The following is a 25,282-nucleotide window of genomic DNA, read 5'->3' on the forward strand; positions in this document are numbered from 1 at the left end:
TCGCTGCATCACGTGTTTGGGCGTTCAGCACGCTGAAGCAGCTTTTGTGGATAGCTCATGTTGCAGATTGCATCTGCTTCCTATTTAATGATGTTTTATTAACGAAATTCGGGAGAAGCAACGTTCAAATAATCTGACTAATCATCACGTCATCTCGGCCAGCTGTCAGCAATCAGTAATCAACATATCTACCCAATCAGCACGAGTGAAAGCATATATATAAGACACGGTCGACTCACCCATATTCCTCGACAGTTTGACAGCATCCCTCCACCACCCCGTCTCCTCACACCTGCACTGGTTACCAGAATACTAACCAGAATGGGTGGAGTAATCTGGGTTCGGGCAAAAATACAGAGCTCAGAGCCCTCTCCTCGGACAGCACGCCAAATATGCATACTACTACGCATACATTTTTCTATCTGATTATTTGTAAGTGTGAACTCGTGAATATACACCTGTCGGAGGCAGTGCACATTATGCAAATATCGCACGCCAATTCCATTGGCTTGTTTTAGTTCACTCGAAGCTGATAGGGCTCTCTAGCGATATCCCAATTCGTCGGTCACTACTGACGTACGTTTCCATTCCCTCCTTCAGGGAACGAGGGTTACATACATAACCGAGACGTTTTCTACCTTCTTGCTGATAAAGTTTCTTTAGTCGCTCTGCAAACCTAACAGCCTGAACTCCTGTAGGAGGTCCACCCTTACACTATAGAGACAGGACAACAGCGAGAAGGAGAAAGCACAGGGGAGGGGAGTAAGAGAGAGACAGAAGGCAGGGGTTCGCTGACTTCGGGGCATGTTAGTATCTGGTCCTCGACCAGTTGGACAGCTAGTTCCAGCATCATTAGCCAGTTTTGTTTATATGTTTCATGTTCTTTCCTTTACTTTTAACTTGACTTGAGAACGCACCTATGACAGTTGGTCGTGAGGAATAGTTTATACATAAACCTTTTGTTTCCTCTTCTAAGACATTGATTCATCCAGTGGGGTCAGATTTCTCGCTTTCACGATGGCTGGAGCGTCACCATTTCAGAACCTATTCACTTGCATTATATGGACTCACAGAGATGGATTACTTTTCTAAAAATATATTTCTGTGTTCATCTGAAGAAATTTTTATGCATTTGGTAGGCTACTTGGTGGATGATAAATGATTTTCATTAAACTAATTTTCATTGTAACTATACTTTTAAAATATCATGCTATATATATATATATATATATTAACTATACATATCCTTGCACTTCCTTTGTATTACTGAGTATTGCTTGTTGCCACAACAATTTCACTGCCAAGGATGGAACTATTAAAAGAAAAACTTTATTATGCAGCCTCAGAGTGGGCGGTATATGGGTTGGTCAGTCTGATCCAGACACTGTATAAATGAAAGGACAGTAAGGAGAGCAGAGCAAACTCCTAACAGGAGAAGACTCACTCATGGCCTATGAGACAGAGGATCATGAGACTCAATACTGCTTTCCTGCCATCAACTCATCATGTATCAAGGGAAAACGCTCCAGACATGAATACAATATCATGTACGTGTTTGTATCATTGCTGTCAGCATGGACTGTGTTTCTGAACCTGCTGGTGATCATCTCCATCTCTCACTTCAAGAAGCTTCACACTCCAACAAACCTGATTATTCTCTCTCTGGCTGTGGCCGACCTGCTTATTGGACTTATTGTCATGCCAATAGATGCCACTAGGCTGATTGAGACATATTGGTACTTTGGAAACACTTTATGTGCACTGTTTATGACAATTACGGGGGTGGTTCTCTCAGCATCTCTTGGTAATTTAGTTTTAATTGCGATTGATCGTTATGTGGCTGTGTGTAACCCTTTACAGTACCCACAGAAAATAACCACAACTAAAGCCTTAATGACCATCTGTCTTTGTTGGTTTTGCTCTTCAGCTTATATCACTGCTTTGTCAAGCAGCAACAGACGTTTTGACACATCACACAAAACAGAAGCATGTTATGGAGAGTGTAATGTCATGATAAGTTTTACATGGATAGTCACTGATGTGTTCATGTCCTTGATGTTTCCTTGCACCCTGATCATAACTTTATATTTGAGGATATTTTATGTTGTACATCAGCAAGTGAAAGTTATAAACTGTCTGATGAAGGGTGGTAAATGTGTAATGGAAGGTTCAGTGAGGAGGAAATCTGAGAGCAAAGCTGCTCTGACATTAGGAATCATTGTGGCAATTCATATTCTCTGCTGGTTATCTCTCTATATTTTTTCTCTTGCAGGGAATACAGTAATTTCCTCTGTAATAGTGAATGTTCTAACATGGGTCTTCTATATTAACTCAGGCCTGAATCCTCTAATCTATGCTTTATTTTACCCCTTGTTTAGAAGGTAATTTAAACACATCATATCACTTAAGATATTTCAGTCAGCATCATCTTTGGTGGACATTTTTATAAATAATCATTCATGAGTGCTGTATTTCACAATGTGTTGGTGTTTCAGCTTTCAAAATGGTACAGCTAACTTTTAATCTGCACCCTCTGATAATATTACATGTTACATTTTATGTTGGTAAGAACTGTAAATTTTAATTGTGGTTAATTGTGGTCTCTCTTTGAACATCTGTGCTGATGATGATATAATGCACCATAACCAATATTACATGTTGCATGTTATATTGTGGTAAGAACTGTACATTTAATTTAACAATGTATACAGACACTTTGTGTCTCTCTTCATAGAATGAGTTTTATAACATGAGAAACACAGCTGTGCTGATAGGATGGTCTTGGCACAGAGAAAAAAAAAAAAAAACATCAAATGAAAGAATGGTAACAACTGAGTTGCATTTTCCCTAAGATTTATTCAAAATGTCAATGTTTTATATTTCAGCTTCAAGACAAAAATATTTCAAAATGATCAAAACAGCCCTTCAATGCAACTTCTGATGAAAGGACAGAATAATAGTTTATTCACTACAGTTGTGAATGATTTGTTCACAGGGATGTTGATGCAGGAACACATCCAATCTTGCTAAATTGTGCTGAGAAGATCATCAGTTGTCAGCTGAAACATTTACTTTTTTGTTTGATTTATTTGTTCTCTTTGAAGTTGTTGTTAGAATGTGTTTCTCTGTATTGTTGGCACCTGCACCACACTACGACTTGAACAAAGCTAGGAAACAATTTTCACTCAGAAGTTTCTTGTTGGCTTGAATTAGAAATTAATTTGTGCTGTTTTAATACCAATATTGGTGTAATATTACATTACCATACATTTTACAGATACGACTAATAAATTAAGAATAAAACAAATAAAATCTTATGTCTGCCATTCTTTTTTACTCTGCAATAAATAAATAGAGAGAGAGAGAGAAAGAGAGAGAGAGAGAGAGAGAGAGAGAAAGAGATCAAAGTTAGAAGGTAAAATTGCCATCACACAGACAGTACTGGAAAGTTAATTAATAGCCTATTGTATAGGTGTTAAGGATGCTGGTGTAGAGAGACGAGGCAGATACGGATTTCCACAATGTATAAAGACTACTTTAATTAACACAGGGCAAGAACACCAAACATACACTAAACACAACAGAGAACCGACAAGGAGTGAATGGAGTGAGTGCAATATAAAGGGTGTGTTAATGAGAGAGTCCAGGTGCAGGTGATCCGTGATGATGGGGAGATGACGAGGGAAGTGAGTGCAGGTGTGGAGAACAGGAGGATACTGGGAAATGGAGTCCAGGGGAACAAGGGATCTGTAACAATAGGTTGTATAGTGTTTGTAAACTTGTGTAGCTAATTGTTGAGTGAAGGTTTTACTTAGACTTAAACTAAAATACATCATTTAACTGACCCCTGATTAATGAGCATCAGTGCGTTCTCTGTGTGTGTTTACCTGTGTTTTTGTTCACACCTTTAATGAATGGATCATCTCACCATTCAGCACAGGTGTTAACAGCACCCTCAGAGGCACATTTGCTCAATAACAAACTATAACAATAATGATTGGTCTTCTGAGTTTACTGTAATTCATTTCTTAGAAGATTTATTACTGTCTGTTATTTGAAGTAAATAAGATACTTGTCATTGCTTGTATGAAACAACAACAACAACAACCATGTGACCTTTGTGATAGGCCCACACCATATTTTGCAAAGTGCGCTGAACTAAAGTCAAATTTAATATTATGTGACCAAAATAGTCATTTAGGACACAGTTTAATAGCTACAACCTTCATGATTTGCGTTGCTACATTATCAAAAAACAAATAAATAAATAAAATAAATAAATATATATATATATATATTTATTATGGCTCCATTCAGGGTTTTTCAAGTAACCCTGGGTTAACATTCTTATTTGGATATTTGCGGTGTCATTGTCACTGATTGGATAAACGGAGCATGCAACTTCTTTACATAGGCTAGCTAGCTCTAGCATTGTGCATACTGTATTGCCAACTGTACTACTGAGTTTATAGTGAATGGGAATTTTTACTTATAAGGGTAAGAATGAAACGGTCTCTTCTTCACTCAAAATGGCCATGTTCTCTGTCAGCATTTGACATTTTTCCTCTCAAACAGTGAATTTACTGTTTATATACAACGCGCAGTGTTTCTGTGATTGTCTAAAGCATGTGAATATGAGACACTTTAAAGGTTATCCGTTGCTAAGCATCTAGTCTTAACATTCTAACACTGCATCATTACACTGTACAAAGTAGGCACCACAATGCGGGTCAGGGTGCTAACCCGCTTCTAAATTACAAGTGTGAAATGTTCCTTTACCTGGGGTTAAAATCGGTGTTTAGAATGACTGAAATACAGTGTTAAGTGCTGTGTGAAAAGCTCTAATAATTACGTTTAACGTAAATACATTTCCGTTTAAATGTTGTCAATATTGTACAATTCAAAATCTATCCAGAAATGTACGTTTTGTACCTGTAAACGTTATGTATTAATACATGCAACAATACCTGGAACATAACAGCTTTAGAGCTGAAGTATAAAGGGTATAAATACACTGGGTAAGAGGCTAACAAGAAACAGGTGAAGGTGATTAGTCATCATTGTAACTAACAAGGAAAACTATGGAGACTCAGGGTACATTTACACAGCAATTGTTTTACATATTTGTTAAACCTGTCATTATGTCCTGACAGTAGAATATGAGACAGATAATCTGTGAAAAAAATCAAGCTCCTCTGGCTCCTCCCAGTGGTCCTATTGCCATTTGCAGAAATACACCGCTCCCGGTAAGAAACAGCCAATCAGAGCCAGGAGGAGTGTCTTAGCAGTGTCAATCAAGCTCGCGTGCGCGATGATCTCACCCCTCCCATGCACAGCGCCAGCGCATACAGGCTTCAAGATTACCGGTGTGCTGCAGCTTTGCTTATGGCGGGAAAACAATCCAAACTGCCAATTCCTCGAGTGGCACCTGCTCATAAAATAAAGACGGGTAAAAAGAAAAAGACAGATGACGATGATAAAAAAGCCAAAAAGAAAGAATTAGATAGAGCCCGAAATAAAACGAGGGTAAATATCGGAGCGGCTTTTCTGAGGTGGAGGGAGCTATCCCTGCTTGATTTGTTTGATTTTTTTAAGAACTACACAACTAAGATAATTTCAAAACGGGACTGACAAATTATGTATGGCATGGTTTCTTGTAGATTTCAGGGTGGTCCTTTGCATATAACATCGTTTTATTTCGCCATAAGCAAAGCTGCAGCACACCGGTAATCTTGAAGCCTGTATGCGCTGGCGCTGTGCATGGGAGGGGTGAGATCAGCGCGCACGCGAGCTTGATTGATTGACACTGCTAAAGCACTCCTCCTGGCTCTGATTGGTTGTTTCTTACCGGGAGCGGTGTATTTCTGCAAATGGCAATAGGACCACTGGGAGGAGCCAGAGGAGCTTGATTTTTTTCACAGATTATCTGTGTCATATTTTACTGTCAGGACATAATGTCAGGTTTAACAAATATGTAAAAAATATTTTTTTACAAAAGTTACCTACAGCAGCTTTAATTAATAATTAATAATTAATAGTGATTAATTTTTATTTAATATATGCAGTAAAAATTATATGCAATGTTGTTTTACATTTGATTAGCTACTTTATTCAGTTTCTGTTCCTGGAAATTACTTTTATACAGTCATATACTCCCATTTAAGTCACCCTCTGTCTGTGTAAAACATCCTCACTGTGTGTGTGTTGTGACTCTAGATGTTTTGTATTCTCACTAAACTTTGATATATATATATATATATATATATATATATATATATATATATATATATATATATATAGGCAATCTTGGCCGAAGATTTGAAGTTTTAGCCCAGAGGGTATATTTGTAAAACAAATAGACTGCAACAGAGAAAGTATAACGTTGCTACATTTTTTGTAGTTAAAAGTTAAATTTGGATCTAAAATTCTACTCATGGGCGGTAGATGGGTTGGCCAGTCTGATCCTAAAACTGTATAAATGAAAGGACAGTAAGGAGAGCAGAACAAACTCCTAACAGGAGGAGACTCACTCATGGCCTATGAGACAGAGGATCATGAGACTCAATACTGCTTTCCTGCCATCAACTCATCATGTATCAAGGGAAAACGCTCAAGACATGAACAATATTATGTATGTATTTGTATCATTGCTGTCAGTATGGACTGTGTTTCTGAACCTGCTGGTGATCATCTCCATCTCTCACTTCAAGAAGCTTCACACTCCAACAAACCAGATCATTCTCTCTCTGGCAGTTTCTGACCTGCTTATGGGACTTGCTATGCCCATTGAGGGCACCAGGCTGATTGAGACATGTTGGTACTTCGGAGACACTTTTTGTGGACTCTATTTATTATTTATTGCGGTGCTTCTTTCTACATCTCTCGGTAATTTAGTTTTAATAGCTATTGATCGTTGTGTGGCTGTGTGTCACCCTTTACTGTACCCACAGAAAATAACCACAACTAAAACTGCATAAGCATCTGTCTGAGCTGGGTTTGCTCCTCAGTTTGTAACACTGCCTCTGTAATTAATAACGGATATTTTGACCCTTCACTCAGAACAGACATGTGTTATGGAGAGTGTTCTGTTATTATGGGTTTTGCCTGGAGAATCACTGATCTGTTAATGTCTTTTATTTTTCCATGTTTCCTAATCATAACTTCATATTTGAGGATTTTTCATGTAGTACGTCAGCAAGTGAAAGTTATAAACTCTCTGATGAATGGAAAATGTGTAATGGAATGTTCAGTGAGGAGGAAATCTGAGAGCAAAGCTGCTCTAACATTAGGAATCATTGTAACAGTTTATCTGCTATGCTGGATTCCGTACTATATCTGTTCTATATCAGTAACCTCTTCCACAACCATAAATGTTTTGACATGGGTCGTGTACACAAACTCAGGTCTGAATCCTCTTATCTATGCTTTATTTTATCCCTGGTTTAAAAAGACTGTTTAAGATGTGTTTAACTCTGAGAATATTTCAGCCAGCATCCTCTCTGGTCAATATCTTTACAGAACATCAATTGTAATTAAATAGGTAAAACTATGAGAGCAATCACATTAATTCACATAAACTGCAATACTGTTATTAAGTCGTAAAGGTAGATAATCTGTTTATCTTTGTAATTTACACTTCATCTTAATAGTATTTAGGATTGCTGTATAATTCTCACACTGATGCAAGTTTTCTACTCTACTGAAATACATGATAAATGTATGTTATGTACTTCATGCTTCACTTTCATGTCATGTAGTCACATAGAACTATGTATACAGGTCAAGCATATTATGGTGGTTCATCACAAAGTTGAATGATTAAAATGGCTTATAACCTGCCTCAAGGGTTAAAACATCTGTCAAATTCACCCAAAATGAATTCAAAGTTTGGAGTTACACCAATAAAATTAACAGTGGAGCCTATCAATAAAAACATGAAATGTAATGCGGGTTATCTTAATGTAACTTAATGTATCTTAATGCAACTTATCAAGTAAGTTGATGTAATGTTTGCTATTTGTTGTTTCATATAAATTGATGTGAATAAATTAATGGAATACTTGAACTAACCATCACCTCTAATGTTTTTTATGAGCCAAACAAAGCTAACATTAATGTAAAAAATTGTTTTTGATAAATTTTCCAGTTGGCTTTACCAGTTTACACACTTTTACCTTTTTGTAATTTTATATAAAAATGCATATGACTTTTGCATTAGTTTATTGGTTTTAATGTATTGCTGTAGTGAATTATTAAATAAGTATTAAAGGCAGGGTAGGTAAGAAATTTTGTTCCAAATCTGTTTAAACTTTCTACATATATCCATGCATAATTAAAATGTAAGTACTCTGATAAAAAGAGTATAAAAATCGAGTGACTCTAGACCGTTTAATCTGTATTAAACACAGCTCATTATTTCCATTCGGGACGAAACACAGGATTGGCTTAGGCGACTGTCACTCTCTCGCAACCATGGCAACCAACCTTTTGCCACACATGACCTGCCCACTTGCGCGCGCACGTTTGATTTGGGGAATTCAAGAGGCACGCGATCCTAGGAATATCAAAACAATGGCAGAGAAACAGCAAGCAAAATTCACAGTACCGACCTATGCAGTTAGTGAAGAAAAACCAGGCAAAAAAGGAAAGACAGTAACAGTACAAGAAAAGGCAATGAACAAAAAGTCTTTGGATAAACAAAGAAATAAAACGCGAGTTAATATCGGCGTGGCTTTCCAGCGATGGCGAGAACTGAGGGGACTCAAGGGGCTGAAAAGTGACTCCTTGATGGCTTTATTTCTGCTGGACAGGTAAATCTTTCTTTTTGTATTTTGATCATACATATTTTTTTGTTTATTTTTTCATGAAGCATGTGTCATTAGCACACGTAGCTGCGTAATATAGCTAACATAACATTACTCAGCGAGCCGTTGTAGAGACTATAAATAATCTATAGGCCTAGCTCAAGATGATAGCTATAGTGTTGAATTGTGCATAATTTTGCTTTAGATAACTAAATACATGTTTAACAGATAGTAGGCCTAACGTTACTCCGCATCTAGGAACTTTTCTTAGAACTATATTTACCCTCTGTCTAACTCTTTTACCATGTTCACCTGTAAGTTTACCTGCACGTTTTTTTTCGCCTTTGTTTTGTTTTTATATTCTCTACCTATGTTTACTGATGTCTTTATCTTGTATCTGTGTGTGTCGTACACACTTTGTTGTATGTGTGTGTTATCATTTTGTGTCTGCAATGCAGTTGTGAGTTGATATTTGAGTGTATGTTACTCTGTTTATCTGTCGAACAACGTATATGTTATGAATCTTACACGAAATTCATCTTCATCAAAGTGTAAATGATGGTAATGGAAAAACGTGTATCATGCAACCTGTTTTTAGCTTTGCCTTATAGATAACTAGCTTGTTAGCGAATCAAAAAATATATATTTTAAACTTTACCAATATCAATATGCTAGCTTGATAGTGAGTACTAAAATACATATTGTTTGTTTATCTTCATAATTATAAGGTTATTTTTATTACATGTGATTCTGACATGATGTCACTACATGCACTGTGCTCCTTCCTCTCCGCTCGTCTCAGGTAAATAATGCGTCTTCCAGCTCAGTGGTCGGAGTCACGCGTTCATGCGTTTTGGGGGCATGGCTTTGGAAGGAGCCCAGAAGGAAGGGGGTGGAGTGAATGGAAATAATGAGCTGTCTTTAAAACAGTCGTGAGAGGTCTCTACAGACACTCGATTTTTATACTTTCTTTTTCAGAGTACTTACATTTGAATTATTTATTGATATATACAGTGCCTTGCGAAAGTATTCGGCCCCCTTGAACTTTGCGACCTTTTGCCACATTTCAGGCTTCAAACATAAAGATATAAAACTGTAATTTTTTGTGAAGAATCAACAACAAGTGGGACACAATCATGAAGTGGAACGAAATTTATTAGATATTTCAAACTTTTTTAACAAATCAAAAACTGAAAAATTGGGCGTGCAAAATTATTCAGCCCCCTTAAGTTAATACTTTGTAGCGCCACCTTTTGCTGCGATTACAGCTGTAAGTCGCCTGGGGTATGTCTCTATCAGTTTTGCACATCGAGAGACTGAAATTTTTGCCCATTCCTCCTTGCAAAACAGCTCGAGCTCAGTGAGGTTGGATGGAGAGCGTTTGTGAACAGCAGTTTTCAGTTCTTTCCACAGATTCTCGATTGGATTCAGGTCTGGACTTTGACTTGGCCATTCTAACACCTGGATATGTTTATTTTTGAACCATTCCATTGTAGATTTTGCTTTATGTTTTGGATCATTGTCTTGTTGGAAGACAAATCTCAGTCCCAGTCTCAGGTCTTTTGCAGACTCCATCAGGTTTTCTTCCAGAATGGTCCTGTATTTGGCTCCATCCATCTTCCCATCAATTTTAACCATCTTCCCTGTCCCTGCTGAATAAAAGCAGGCCAAAACCATGATGCTGCCACCACCATGTTTGACAGTTGGGATGGTGTGTTCAGGGTGATGAGCTGTGTTGCTTTTACGCCAAAAATAACGTTTTGCATTGTTTCATCTGACCAGAGCACGGAATTCTGAGCGTATTCTGCCCATAGAAGGTAGCGAGACCAATCCTCCTGGTTCTGGCTGCAGTATGTTCTTAGGAAGCGAGTGAGTTCTTGATTCAACCTTTCGGTTTGTCCGTTGGCTTGAGGGTGATAGCCCGAAGTTAGGCTGACGTTGATGTCCAGAGCTTGAAAGAAGGCTTTCCATAACCGGGACGTGAACTGTGGACCACGATCTGAGACGATGTCTTCGGGTAATCCGTAGAGGCGGAAGACCCAATGACACAGTAATTCAGCGGTCTGCATGGCCGTGGGAAGTTTAGGCTGAGGAATCAGACGACAGGCTTTGGAGAACCGATCTATGACGGTGAGTAGAAGGCACAGGGGTGGAGTTTAGACGTGGGCCCCTGCCGCTGGGAGAGAACAGCCCCCACTCCAGTATTCGAAGCATCCACTTCTAGAATGAAGGGGATCGAAGGATCAGGGTGACGGAGTATAGGTGCGGTGACAAAGCGCTGTTTGATCTCTTGGAAGGCCTGATGGGCTGCGTCTGACCACATGAGACGATGAACGCCTTTCCTGACCATGGAAGTGAGTGGGCTGACCACCGTGCTGAAGTTTCGGATGAACCGACGATAAAAGTTGGCGAATCCTAGGAAGCGCTGTAACTCCTTCAGGGTATTAGGTTCGGGCCAGTTGAGGACGGCTTTGACTTTACTTTCATCCATGGCGACCCCCTCTGGGCTGATGATGTATCCAAGGAAGGCAGTAGACGTGGTGTGGAACTCGCACTTCTCCGCTTTGGCATAAAGTTGTTGGTCAATTAAGCATTGCAGCACTGCTCTGACATGTTGAATGTGTTCGTCAATGGTGTTGGAATAGATAAGAATATCGTCAATGTACACAATTACTGACCTGTCCAGCATATCCCTGAATATATCGTTAACGAAGGCCTGGAAGATCGAAGGACTATTGACCAGACCGAACGGCATAACCCGGTATTCGTAGTGCCCATTGGTGGTTGAGAATGCCGTCTTCCACTCATCTCCCTCCCTGATACGGATCAGATTGTAGGCACAGCGTAAATCCAGTTTGGTGAAGTATTGTGCAGTTCGTAGCTGTTCAAGAGCTGATGGCACCAGAGGAAGCGGGTACCGGAATTTCACGGTGATTTCGTTGAGACCCCTATAGTCGATGCATGGGCGCAGGCCCCCATCCTTTTTCCACACGAAGAAGAAGCCCGCGGATGCGGGTGAGGTAGACGGACGTATAAATCCTTTCTCTAATTCCTCCTTGATATATTTGGCCATGGCCTCAGACTCTGGTTGGGACAGTGGAAAGATACGGCCCCTGGGAGGCGAGTGACCTGGGAGAAGTTCAATGGCACAATCATGTCTACGATGTGGTGGTAGAGTGTTAGCTTGTTCTTTACTGAAAGCCATGGCGAGGTCGTAGTACTCCCTAGGCAGGTTGGGAACGACTGGAACCTCCGGGTTGACACAGACAGCATGAACTGGCAGGGGAGTGATCGTGGAAAGACATGATTCTTGACATTGAGCGCTCCATCTGGTGATCTGTCCCTCTCTCCATGAGATCTGTGGGTCATGGAGCCGGAGCCAGGGTAATCCTAGGATGACTGGAGTTGTAGATACAGGAAGAACGTAGAATTGAATATGTTCTTTATGGAGGAGGCCGGTTGACATCGGGAATTTCTCTGTTAAGTGGGTAATCAGTCCGGACCCCAGGGGGCGCCCATCTATCGTGGCTACAGTGAGAGAAGTTGAACATGGTATTAGAGACATGTTATTAGTTCTGGCAAATTCCTCGGAAATGAAATTACCAGCTGCCCCTGAATCCAATAAGGCAGCGGTAACCACACGAACTCCATTAATCCATAAAATGATTGGAACAGTTACACAGAATATGGAACTGACAGAGCTTAATGTGGCACTCACCGATTTAGCGACAGCCGACGATGGACGTGAGGGGCATGAGATCTGTTGGTGACCAGGTAATCCGCAGTACAAACACAGACGGTTGGTGAGGCGGCGATTTCTCTCCTCAGCAGACAAATGGTAGGTATTAACCTGCATGGGTTCAGGGGTTTCTTCGTGGCAAGTTGATACAGCTGGTAAAGGGCGTCGTGAACTTACGCGACGTGTGCGTTGCAGATTGTCAATGTTAATGGCCAGATCGATCAAACTGTTGAGGTCCCTGCCCTCATCGCGGCAAGCGAGCTCAGTCTGCAGTTCGTGTGAAAGACCCTTCCGAAACAAGACCTTGAGTGTATCATTAATCCAGTTTGTCTGTGCCACTAGAGTCCGAAAGTTCATGGCGTATTCGGCGGCCGTTAACCTCCCTTGCGACAACTCTAACAGGCGATCGCCTGCTCCCTTCCCCTCTCTGGGGTGATCAAAGACCTGGCGGAATCGTTCGAGGAATTCTTGGAATGTGGCGAACGCGGTCCCGTCAGTGCGCCATACAGCCGTAATCCAGTCTAAAGCCTTTCCCGTTAAAAGCGAGCAAACAAAGGCGATCTTACCAGTCTCTGTAGTATAAAGTGCGGGTTGTTGTTCGACAAAGAGGGAGCACTGGAGCAGAAAGCCTTTACATTTGGTTGCGTCACCATCAAACTTCTCAGGGAACGCTAGGCGAGGATTGACATGAGACGGCGTTTCAGCCGCATGGGTAATGGCGACCGCTGCGGGTGGTGGCGTCGTGGCGGTAGTGCTATGGATACTCTGAATGGCCTTGACCAGTTCCTCCGTTACGGAAGTCAAACGGTTCAATTGGTGCTGGTTAGCGGCGATCTGACTTGCCTGTGCAGCCATGTTGGCATACAGATGATCGTAAGCTGCTGGATCGTGTAACGGCGAAGTCTTCTGTTGTGAGTCATCACTCGACAAGGGATCCATTTGCAAGCTTTAATGAGAGATGCAGAGTCGTACAGGCGGGGATCAGAAACAGCAAACACAACAACGTAGAACAGACAGTATCGTGGTCAGAGACAGGCAGTAGGTCAGGGTCACAGGCAAGTATCACAGTCCAGGGAAACAGGCGGGGTCAGTAGGCAGGCAGCGGAGAATCAGTAGACGGTAAACAGACAAGAATGGCAACAGAAAAGCAAACAGGGTATAAACGCTTAGTAATGACAGCCGGGGCAATGATCAAGACTTCGCGTAGATCTGTGAGAACTGGCAGCTTAAATAACAGTCCTAACCAGCTGCAGCTGGCGGATGATCAGAGTCCAAGGTACGGGGCTTATGGGAAATGTAGTGTGCGTCAGTGTAAGTGAGTGAGTGGATGCGTGAATGTCAGTATTCCGGGGATGGAGCCCTCTGCTGGCCAGCGGAGGGAATCACGGGGTTCGTCTCCGTGACAGCAAGAGTCACAAATCATCAGTCTACTGGAATAAATGATAAAGTATTATGTACTTTATTCTTCATCTTCATTCTTTCATGTGTTATCATAAATCAAAAACATAATGACAAATAGAGGACAGTCATACAGAACTGTTTAAGGGTTAGATATATTATCATATAGTGCATGGTTTAGATGTAAAATCACAAAGTGAATGTTGAAAATGGCTTATAACAAGAGGAGTAAAACATCTGAAAGAGAATAATATTATTTATTTATTTATAAAAAATCACATTATTATGTACCTAAACAAGTTTTAAAATAATAATAATAAATAATTAAATAATCAAATCATTATGCATCATTATCATAGTGGGTGGTAGATGGGTTGGTCAATCTGATCCAGACACTGTATAAATGAAAGGACATTAAGGAGAGTAGAACAAATTCCTAACAAGAGGAGACTCACTCATGGCCTATGAGACTCAAGTCATGAGTGAAATATCATTTATGTTTTTATAATTGCTATCAGCATGGTCTGTGTTTCCGAAATGAAGCTCTAGCACAAGTTCTGCTGGGAAGACTCAAATGTTACGTCACTTATTAGCTCAGATCTAACCAAACATTATCTAACACTTGGAGTATAAAAGATTGGTACTTACACTTGTCTGTGTTCGCAGATGCTGTCGCAAACTTTCACCTCCATCCTCCCCACCACCACCAGGATGATCCCCGTCCATACTCCCGTGGGGTCAGCTACACCCCTGCCTTCAGCTTCAGGCAGGAAACGCAAAGTCTGCAACCCTCAGGACTTGAGCTACGGACGGGGCCTACACCAAAGAACTTTAACCTTTATATTTTGCTTGCTTTTTGGTAATAAATATCAGTGTTACATTATCTTGCCTCCCAAGTCTTTCTGGTAGAACTTTATTATTTCAAGCGATAATTATGGCCCAAATCAATTTTTGACCGCAATTTGCTTTGGTAATATAAATTCCTTATATTCGAACTCTAATATTCTAATATATATAGTTACCTACATAAATAATATAAATGTGCCTTTTACCCAATGAGTTTTTAGTGGTAGTTCTATAGCTGCACTGCACATGTGTTCTGAGTTCTGAGTCTGTATATCTGTACCTTTTCCCATCACTGTATGTTAGAAAAAGTGAGGAAACTGATTGCCTCAATTTTCAAGCAAAGTAATTTATGTTGTCATGACTTAAAATTTGTTTCATAATGGGGTCATAAGTATTGGTGGCTTTCGTAATGGTTACAAACTAGACAAATGTGCATTTAGAACAAAATAGTTTTTTTTTTTTTTTTTTTTTTTTTTTAAAAAGCGATTAGACAGAATTACCACAATTGCTTTTAATAAAGGAGTGTTACAATTCAGACCTCGTTGAACCACGCCCCCCTCACCACAAATACATACAATGATTAAGTAATTACAACATTATGCAGCATCAGAGTGGGCGGTAGATGGGCTGATCAGTCTGATCTAGACATTGTATAAATGAAACAACAAATAAAGAGAGCAGAACAAACTCGGAGACTCACTCATGGCCTATGAGACAGAGGATAATGAGACTCAATACTGCTTTCCTGCCATAAACTCATCATGTATCAAGGGGAAACGCTCCAGACATGAATACAACATCATGTATGTGTTTTTTTCATTGCTGTCAGCATGGACTGTGTTTCTGAACCTGCTGGTGATCATCTCCATCTCTCACTTCAAGAAGCTTCACACTCCAACAAATCTGCTCATTCTCTCTCTGGCTGTGGCTGACCTGCTTGTTGGACTTATTGTGATACCCACAGAAGCCATTAAACTGATTGAGACATGTTGGTACTTTGGAAACAATGTATGTGGGTTGTTTACTATAATCATCAATCTGATTATTTTAGCATCTCTTATTAATTTAGTGTTAATTGCTGTTGATCGTTATGTGGCTGTGTGTCACCCTTTACTGTACCCACAGAAAATAACAATGACTAAAACTTTAATAAGCATCTGTTTGTGTTGGTTTTGCTCCTCAGCTTATAACACAACCCTTATAATTAATAATGGTTATTTTAACACCACACACAGATCAAATGTGTGTTACGGCGATTGCTCCATTATAATTACTTATGCCTGGAGTGTCATTGATCTGATTTTGTCCTTTCTGTCTCCTTGTATCCTGATCATAACTTTATATTTGCGGATTTTCCATGTTGTACATAAGCAAGTGAAAGTTATAAACTCTCTAAAGGGTGGTAAATGTGTAATGGAAGGTTCAGTGAGGAGGAAATCTGAGAGCAAAGCTGCTCTGACATTAGGAATCATTGTGACAGTTTATCTGCTGTGCTGGATTCCGTACTATATCTGCTCTATATTAGTAAGTTCTTCCACAAACATAAATGTTTTGACATGGGTCGTGTACACAAACTCAGGTCTGAATCCTCTGGTCTATGCTTTTTTTTACTCTTGGTTTAAGAAGACAGTTAAACACATCTTAACTCTGAAAATATTTCAGCCAGCATCCTCTCTGGTCAATATTTTTACAGAACATCAATTGTAATTAAACTGGTAGGCAAACTTGACAAAGTTGTTCAATTGTTTTGTGTTGGCTTATTGTGTAGACTCAAGAGTCACAAATCATCAGTCTACCCGAGTCTTTCTGGTAGAACTTTATTATTTCAAGCAATAGTTATGGCCCAAATCAATCTTTGATCACAATTCGCTGTGGTAATATAAATTCTTTATATTCAAACTCTAATATTCTAATATAAATAGTTACCTACATAAATAATATAAATGTGCCTTTAACCCAATGAGTTTTTAGTGGTAGTTCTATAGCTGCACTGCACATGTGTTCTGAGTTTTGAGTCTGTATATCTGTACCTTTTTTTCCCATCACTGTATGTTAGAAAAAGTGAGGAAACTGATTGTGATTTATGTTGTCAAGACTTAAAATTTGTTTCATAATGGGGTCATAAGTATTGGTGGCTTTAGTAATGGTTACAAACTAGGCAAATGTGCATTTAGAACAAAATAGTTATTTTTTACCAGTGATTAGACAGAATTACCACAATTGCTTTTAATAAAGTGTTACAATTTGAACACTGTTACGTCCAAGGATGTAATTTATTTTTGATTTGAATTGTTGTTTGCATTTGTGTATCTTGTGTTGTTTTTCCTTTGTTTTTTCTCTCTCCCTGCGTTCCAATGTCCATACTATCCATCCTAAATAGTATGTGAGATTAAAATAAGTGTGTGCCAAAGCATAGTATGTTGAAAAGAGTATGCCAAAAGTCCCCGGATGGTCTACTATTTCCGGTAGATTTTCGAAGTGTGGATCCGTGCACACTATAAATGCTAATATTGCCGACAACCCATTGGGCATTGGACGAGGATTCAGTTCAGAACTACAAACACGAGTAAAACCCAGCAAACAAGGGACGTCCCCCGGACGTTGTGAACGTCCGTTAAGGTCCGCGTTTGGTCCGCTTTGTAACGTTCGCTGGCGGACGGTTGGGGGACGTCCGCGTTTGGTCCGCTTTTTAACGTTCGCTGGCAGACGTTCGCCGGACGTTCGGGGGACGTCCGCGTTTGGTCCGCTTTGTAACGTTCGCTGACGGACGTTCGGAGGACATTCAAGTCCTTGCCAGTTTGCCAAAGTCCTACTGACGTCCCTCATCTGGTATTTCCATAACAACACTTGTAAAAAAAAAAAAAACAGCGTTGCCTTTTATCAACAGACCTGATACCTTGAAACTCAGACAAAAGGCAAATGAAACTAAACCTACTGGATTTAAAGGAGGTTGTGTTCCTTAAAAATCCCTTTAAACATGATAATGGATTTACAGAATGATTGTTTTGTTGTGCAGGTTGATATTATGGTTTTACTTCAAGTAAAAATAGTAGTTGAATTCGGGTCATTCCACAGAAAAGTCCACTTTAGGTATGACAAAATGTCTTAAAATGTATTTCTTTTTCTAACATTTAAACTTAGACCACATTATTATATTACACATTGACTTTATGAATACAAATGACAGCTTTATGATTTATTATTATTATTATTATTATTATTATTATTTTGTGCATTTAAAGACAGCATGTACCATTTTTTTGTCACTGGTGTTACCATACTTCTCTGGTATTTTAAACATTTTTATGAAATTATATTTCTCAATTTTTTTTCAGCACATGCAGTCAGAGTTACAGAAAAAAAGATAATGAAAAAAATAAGGAGATTGTGTTTTTTTTTTTTCAATCAGGTTAGTTAAAAGTGATTGAATTATGCTAATTTAATTATGCATGTATTTGCTTTAACAATGGAAATATTTAATTATTGAGTTTAGCAGAATTCAATGAATGTAAAAGTATTATCATGTCACATATGACACATTTTATTTAATGAGACAGACAAAAAACAGTAACAACAGTGACACAATGAATCACCAGTGACAGATACGACCAAAGATAGCTTATTCTTCAACTAATCAAGGAGAGGAGACTAAATTTTTTAAATTTTTTATACAATCAAAGACTTTTCATTGACACTAGTGAAAGCAGTCAGTAAAAGATCATAAACAACATTTTAAAAATGTCTGTAAAATACGCTGTCCATAAAGTCGCTGCTTCTCAGCTTCTCAGTTTAGCTAAATACCCTCAATTTAGCCATATCTGACCAAAGGAGGATTAACAATAGGAAAAAAAGTTAGAATCACATTATTTAGTGCTATTTTATGCAAAATAACTAAATAAATAGCTTTGAATAAAGTTGTTTTTTTCTATAAACAACACCAGTGACAGTAACACCAGTGACATTTTTCATGAAAAATGCATTTTATGGCTGCTGCAAGGTATCAATCCACATGTTGTCAATCATGGTATATTCACTAAATTAAGTAGTTTAATCCATTTGTATTCTAGTTTTTTTTTAAATTCCCTAATAATAAAGTAGGTCACACCAGTGACTTCAACTAAAAGCTTCATATGAAACTATGATTTTCTAATTAAAATTTCTGATAACTGAAAAGAGATAGTGGACTTTCCATTCCATTTCCATTTCCATTCCTTTCTTCATGGATCTTCAGGAAATAGGAAGAAGGTAGTCAATTGATGTCAACAGTGTGATTTTTATTTCAAAATAAGAGATTTTTGTTAAAGGTAACACCAGTGACACAACACCAGGTTTTTTTTATATATATATTTTATAATATTTATTAGGGGCCAAGCCCCGAAGGGGCTGTAGCCCCTATTGTAATTGTACGTTTTCCCTTTTATTATTATTATTCTTCCTCCCGAATGGGAGTCTATGGCAGCCCTATCAACGGAACATGAGAAAATGATGAAATTTGGCACAGTTGTAGAGATGCTCATGAATAGTGATTGGACCAAATTTGGAGTCTCTAGAGCCAACTCTATAGCGCCACCACCAGTTCAAAATTTCAACATTCTAACGGTTTTAACATTTGAACTGTTTGTCATAGAAAAATTAAATTTAGTTCATCTGATTCGTCTCTTCATGCTGATGCTATTCAACTTCTTACATTAAGTCTCCACCCATTACAGTAGCGGCCATTTTGAAAAGTACAGTATTTGTTTTTCCGCTTCTCCTCCTTCAAAATTTGTCCAATTTTGTCCAATCTTTGATCAGATTATCTTTGGACTGAGCCGCACAGAAATGACTGAACAGATTTTTTTTATTCATCTTTGTTCAAAGGTTATGATGTCACGAAGTTAACGAGGTCGACCCGAAATTAGTATAGAGGCTGTATCTCGGCCAAACTTTGAGCAATCGAAACAAAAATTGGTACGCTTCATCAGAACCATGGTCTGAGGGTCTATGCCAAACTTGGGAACAGCGCCACCTACAGGTCATGAGATATGAAAAATGGCTATTTTGGCCAATAACTTTTGAACAGTTTGTCAGAAAATCAAGATCTGTCTATGGATTCCTTGGATCATACCGAATCCGACGATACCGTCAATATTGTCAATATTGGATGTATCACGTGTCCGCCATTTTGAATTTTGTCATATATTGCGATATCTTTTAAACAATTTGACATATCTTCACAAAAATTGGTATGTATGACCTTTAGAAGGTCGTGAAGGTACCTGAGAAGTTTCAGCACCGCGCCACCTACTGTTCCACAGATGTAATGATTATTTCAAAAACGCTTATAACTTTTGAAAACACTTTCCAAAATGTGTATGCTTCATGTCATTTTATTCCCTGGCTTATGCCGATTCCGACAATGTATCATTTGCCATTTTCCTTAAATGTACCTGTCTGCCATATTGAAGTAAATGAAAAACAGTTTTTTCGCTACTCCTCCTACAAATTTTGGTCAATTTTGTCCAAAATCAGCTCAGATGATCTTTGGACCGAGCCGCATAGAAATGACTGAACAGATTTTTGATATTCACTACCATTTCCGAGATATTCATCTCTGAATGTGACCTTGCTTGTGTTTGTTGTCTTATGCTAGTTAGCTTAGCACAGTAATTGCTTAGCATGCTAAACTATTGCTATTCTTTCTAATGTGGTCTTCAGTCAACAGGTTAACCAAAACTTAGTTGGCATTAAATAACTTTGCATACTAATATGGTTAACATGCTATGAAGCTTTTTTTTTTTGTGAACTCTTTCTCACACTGAAACCTCTGCTTAGCATACTGATGAACTTGCATGGCTGATTAGCTCAATGTGTTACGCCACGGATCCCGAATGCTCTGCATCGTGGGTTCGAAACTCAGTGTGACACATGCCCAGACCGCATGAGGTACTGTGGTGGTTCCTCTCTTCATACTGATCACATTCAATATCTTACATTAAGTCTCCACCCAGTACAGTAGTGGCCATTTTGTAAAGTACAGTATTCCGTTTTTCGCTACTCCTCCTTCAAAATTTGTCCAATTTTGTCCAAACTTTGATCAAGTGATCTTTGGTCTGAGCCGCACAGAAATGACTGAACAGATTTTTTTTATTCATCTTTGTTCAAAAGTTATGATGTCACGAAGTTAACAAGGTTGACCCAAAATTGCTATAGAGGCTGTATCTCGGCCAAACTTTGAGCAATCAAAACTAAAATTGGTACACTTGATCAAGACCATGATCTGAGGTTCCATGCCAAATTTGGGAACAGCGCCACCTACAGGTCATGAGATCTGAAAAATGGCTATTTTGGCCAATAACTTTTGAACACTTTATTAGAAAATCAAGATCTTGGTGTCTATGGATTCCCTGTGCCATGCCGAATCCGAGGATATCGAATTCGTCAACATCGGATGAACCACGTGTCCGCCATTTTGAATTTTATTCCCAGGAAAAGATGCAGAACTTGTGTCTGTTCTAGGCATTCTGCCTAAAACTGGTCTAATCTGAAGCTATCACATGCAATTCCTTTATGTCCAAATTCGTAGTTATTCTTCTTCCCCTTGTATGGTAATCAATGAACCATAAGAAGGAAAATTATCAAATTTGGCATGCTTGTAGTGATAGTAATTAAAAGTAATTTGACCAACTTTGGAGTATCTAGGACTAAGTCTATAGCGCCACCACCAGTTCAAATATTCACTTTTATAAAGGTTATAACTTTTGAACCCTTTGTTCCAGAAAAATGAATGTCAATACAACTGATTCCTCTCTTCATACTGATCACATTCAATATCTTACATTAAGTCTCCACCCAGTACAGTAGTGGCCATTTTGAAAAGTACAGTATTCCGTTTTTTCACTACTCCTCCTTCAAAATTTGTCCAATTTTGTCCAAACTTTGATCAAGTGATCTTTGGTCTGAGCTGCACAGAAATGACTGAACAGATTTTTTTTATTCATCTTTGTTCAAAAGTTATGATGTCACGAAGTTAACAAGGTTGACCCAAAATTGCTATAGAGGCTGTATCTCGGCCAAACTTTGAGCAATCAAAACTAAAATTGGTACACTTGATCAAGACCATGATCTGAGGTTCCATGCCAAATTTGGGAACAGCGCCACCTACAGGTCATGAGATCTGAAAAATGGCTATTTTGGCCAATAACTTTTGAACACTTTATTAGAAAATCAAGATCTTGGTGTCTATGGATTCCCTGTGCCATGCCGAATCCGAGGATATCGAATTCGTCAACATCGGATGAACCACGTGTCCGCCTTTTTGAATTTTGTCATAAATTGCAATAACTTTTAAACAATTTGACATATCATCACAAAATTTGGTACATATGACCATCAGAGTGTCCTGAAGGTACATGAGAAGTTTCAGCACAGCGCCACCTAGTGTTCCACAGATATAATGATTTTTGCAAAATTGCTTATAACTTTTGAAAACATTATCCAAAATTTGTCTGCTTTATGTCATTTTATTCCCTGGCTTATGCCGATTCCGACAATGTGTCATTTGTCATTTTCCTTAAATGTACCTGTCTGCCATATTGAATTAAATCAAAAACAGTTTTTTCGCTACTCCTCCCACAAATATTGGTCAATTTTGTCCAAAATCAGCTCAGATGATCTTTGGACCGAGCCGCACAGAAATGACTGAACGGATTTTTGATATTCGCTACCATTCCCGAGATATTCATCTCTGAATGTGACCTTGCTTGTGTTTGTTGTCTTATACTACTTAGCGTAGCACAGTAATTGCTTAGCATGCTAAACTATTGCTATTCTTTCTAATGTGGTCTTCAGTCAACAGGTTAACCAAAACTTAGTTGGCATTAAATAACTTTGCATACTAATATGGTTAACATGCTATGAAGCTTTTTTTTTTTGTGAACTCTTTCTCACACTGAAACCTCTGCTTAGCATACTGATGAACTTGCATGGCTGATTAGCTCAATGTGTTACGCCACGGATCCCGAATGCTCTGCATCGTGGGTTCGAAACTCAGTGTGACACATGCCCAGACCGCATGAGGTACTGTGGCAGGAAAAGATGCAGAACTTGTGTCTGTTCTAGGCATTCTGCCTAAAACTGGTCTAATCTGAAGCTATCACATGCAATTCCTTTATGTCCAAATTCGTAGTTATTCTTCTTCCCCCTGTATGGTAATCAATGAACCATAAGAAGGAAAATTATCAAATTTGGCATGCTTGTAGTGATAGTAATTAAAAGTAATTTGACCAACTTTGGAGTATCTAGGACTAAGTCTATAGCGCCACCACCAGTTCAAATATTCACTATTGTAAAGGTTATAACTTTTGAACCCTTTGTTCCAGAAAAATGAATGTCAATACAACTGATTCCTCTCTTCATACTGATCACATTCAATATCTTACATTAAGTCTCCACCCAGTACAGTAGTGGCCATTTTGAAAAGTACAGTATTCCATTTTTTCACTACTCCTCCTACAATTTTTGTCCAATTTTGTCCAAAATCAGCTCAGGTGATCTTTGGACCGAGCCGCACAGAAATGACTGAACGGATTTTTGATATTCGCTACCATTCCCAAGATATTCATCTCTGAATGTGACCTTGCTTGTGTTTGTTGTCTTATGCTAGTTAGCTTAGCATGCTAATTGCTTAGCATGCTAACCAGTTGTCATTCTCTTTAATGTGGCTCTTCAGCTATCAAGTTAACCATGAGCTTCATTAGCATTAAGTTAGCTTAGCATGCTAATATGGTTAGCATGCTAAGTAATGCTTTTTTGTAAATTCTTTCTTACACTAAAAGTTCTCTTCCACAGATTGTAGAATGTGCATCCTCAAGTAGCTCAATGTGTAAAGCCAGTTACCTGATGAGCTCTGCACCCTAAGATAGTGGGTTCGAATCCCAAGTGGAGCGGTTTTATGAAATAGTGTGTTTTGATTCCTTTACTGCCTCTTGGATTAGAAATAAATGCTTTTTGTTTCATGCTGTGTTCATTTTCATCTAAGCTTATGTACATTCTGAGTTCATTTTCGCCCGTAATTCTGAACCAGCTGTTTCATGTTTGTTCATTTTCTGCTGTTTTTCCTCTTCCTGCTCTGTATTGCGCTACAGCATGATGAGCTGCAGAATGATCTAAAGTAGTTATTAAATATAACATTCAGTGCAGTTTTATAAAAATTCTTAATTTTGAGTTCATTTTCACATGAACTAATGAACTTCGGCAGGCGTGCCAACATTCACCTGCACAGTGGTGCAATAAGATGAGAAATGGACACTGGACTCAGAGGTCGTGGGTTCGAATCCCGTGTGGGGTTCCTTTATACAATTGTGTGTAATGAGTCATTTTGATACCTTTTTTATCCAAATAAGCATTGTACTAATCTTTATTCCTCTTGAATGAGATACAAGTGTTTTTAGTTCATTCCCTGTTCATTCTCTGAACTTCTATTGATTTTCATTTCATTTCCACCTGTCCTTCTGAACCAGCTGTTTTGCATGTACATTCAATTTCTGCTGTTTTTGCTCTTCCTGCTCCGTATTGCGCTACTGCCCCTTCTGGGGCTTGGCCCCGAATTGCTGCTTGCAGCTATATTTTAGCATTTGTTTTTGTTTTTTTATGTCATTTACATAATATATTTGACAGTTATGCATATTATTGTATTTAAACCCTGTTTCTGAGCTCAAAATAAAGCACTTTCCCACATGACTGTGGGGACGAGCACTTCTGTGCTGTTTGGAATTTTTATAATTAAAAAACAAATACTGCCACATTGATGCGCAAGAAGGTTTAATTGTTCAAATATTGTTTCATATTAAAATATTTTTAAAAAATGTTTTCAATATAAAAAAAAGTGTTTTCAAGTGTAATATTTCTGTAAAGGGACAGAAAAGTTGACTTTTCTGTAGATTGACCCATTCATTGTAAAATGAAGCAGTAACTTCAACCTACTACTAACTAATTAAAGATGTCATCAGATCATGTGTGCTTTCAGCAGTTATCATTTTAAACATTAAAATCATGATGCCCCCCAATAGTAGGCTACTGAATATAAGATGTGGGATAATATAAGAATGGGACATAAAATAATGTTAATGACTTCAACTGATGAATGCAGCCAAAGAAAAGATGAAGAATGGAAAAGCACTTTGCTGGCAAAGAAATTGGAAAATAACACAGGTAAGACAATTCCTATACCCATAAATACCTGTCAAACATGGTTTTATTGAAGAAAAGTTATTTTTAAAAAAATACTTTAATTTTTACACATAAGAAAGGTATAGCATGTGGCAAAAAGTGTAATATAGCCACACTGTGAGATACAAGCAAGTGACGATCGAGTGACGTCATTCTTTAGGTTACACGCATGTAGCCATGGCAACGCTCGGCTGCGTCGACAGTTAATGGTCCTGCCGGTGATTTTCTCAGATGAGGCCTTGAGTTTTCTCTTTCGTCGGTCGAAAAGGTATTTTAAATTTTAGTT

General features: G+C 38.6%; 2 protein-coding genes and 1 pseudogene across 2 annotated transcripts; all 3 read left to right on the plus strand.

Moving 5' to 3' along the window:
* Nucleotides 1-1,446: 1,446 nt before the first annotated feature.
* On the plus strand, nucleotides 1,447-2,385 carry LOC137029501 (trace amine-associated receptor 13c-like). Its single transcript, XM_067399108.1, has one exon. The coding sequence runs from the start codon at nucleotides 1,447-1,449 to the stop codon at nucleotides 2,383-2,385; it is 939 nt and encodes a 312-aa protein (XP_067255209.1).
* A 4,093-nt stretch (nucleotides 2,386-6,478) lies between these two features.
* On the plus strand, nucleotides 6,479-7,532 carry LOC137029502 (trace amine-associated receptor 13c-like; annotated as a pseudogene).
* Nucleotides 7,533-15,468: 7,936 nt separating this feature from the next.
* On the plus strand, nucleotides 15,469-16,494 carry LOC137029503 (trace amine-associated receptor 13c-like). The gene has a single exon (XM_067399109.1). It carries the CDS (start codon nucleotides 15,490-15,492, stop codon nucleotides 16,492-16,494), a length of 1,005 nt encoding a protein of 334 aa, XP_067255210.1. The 5' UTR covers nucleotides 15,469-15,489.
* Nucleotides 16,495-25,282: the final 8,788 nt, after the last annotated feature.

This window comes from Chanodichthys erythropterus, chromosome 10 (genome assembly GCF_024489055.1).
Source record: "Chanodichthys erythropterus isolate Z2021 chromosome 10, ASM2448905v1, whole genome shotgun sequence".
Classification (NCBI taxonomy): Eukaryota; Metazoa; Chordata; class Actinopteri; order Cypriniformes; family Xenocyprididae; genus Chanodichthys; species Chanodichthys erythropterus.

Coding starts and splice junctions, on each gene's coding strand:
- LOC137029501 (XM_067399108.1), top strand. CDS start 1,447: ATGGCCTATGAGACAGAGGATCATGAGACTCAATACTGCTTTCCTGCC.
- LOC137029503 (XM_067399109.1), top strand. CDS start 15,490: ATGGCCTATGAGACAGAGGATAATGAGACTCAATACTGCTTTCCTGCC.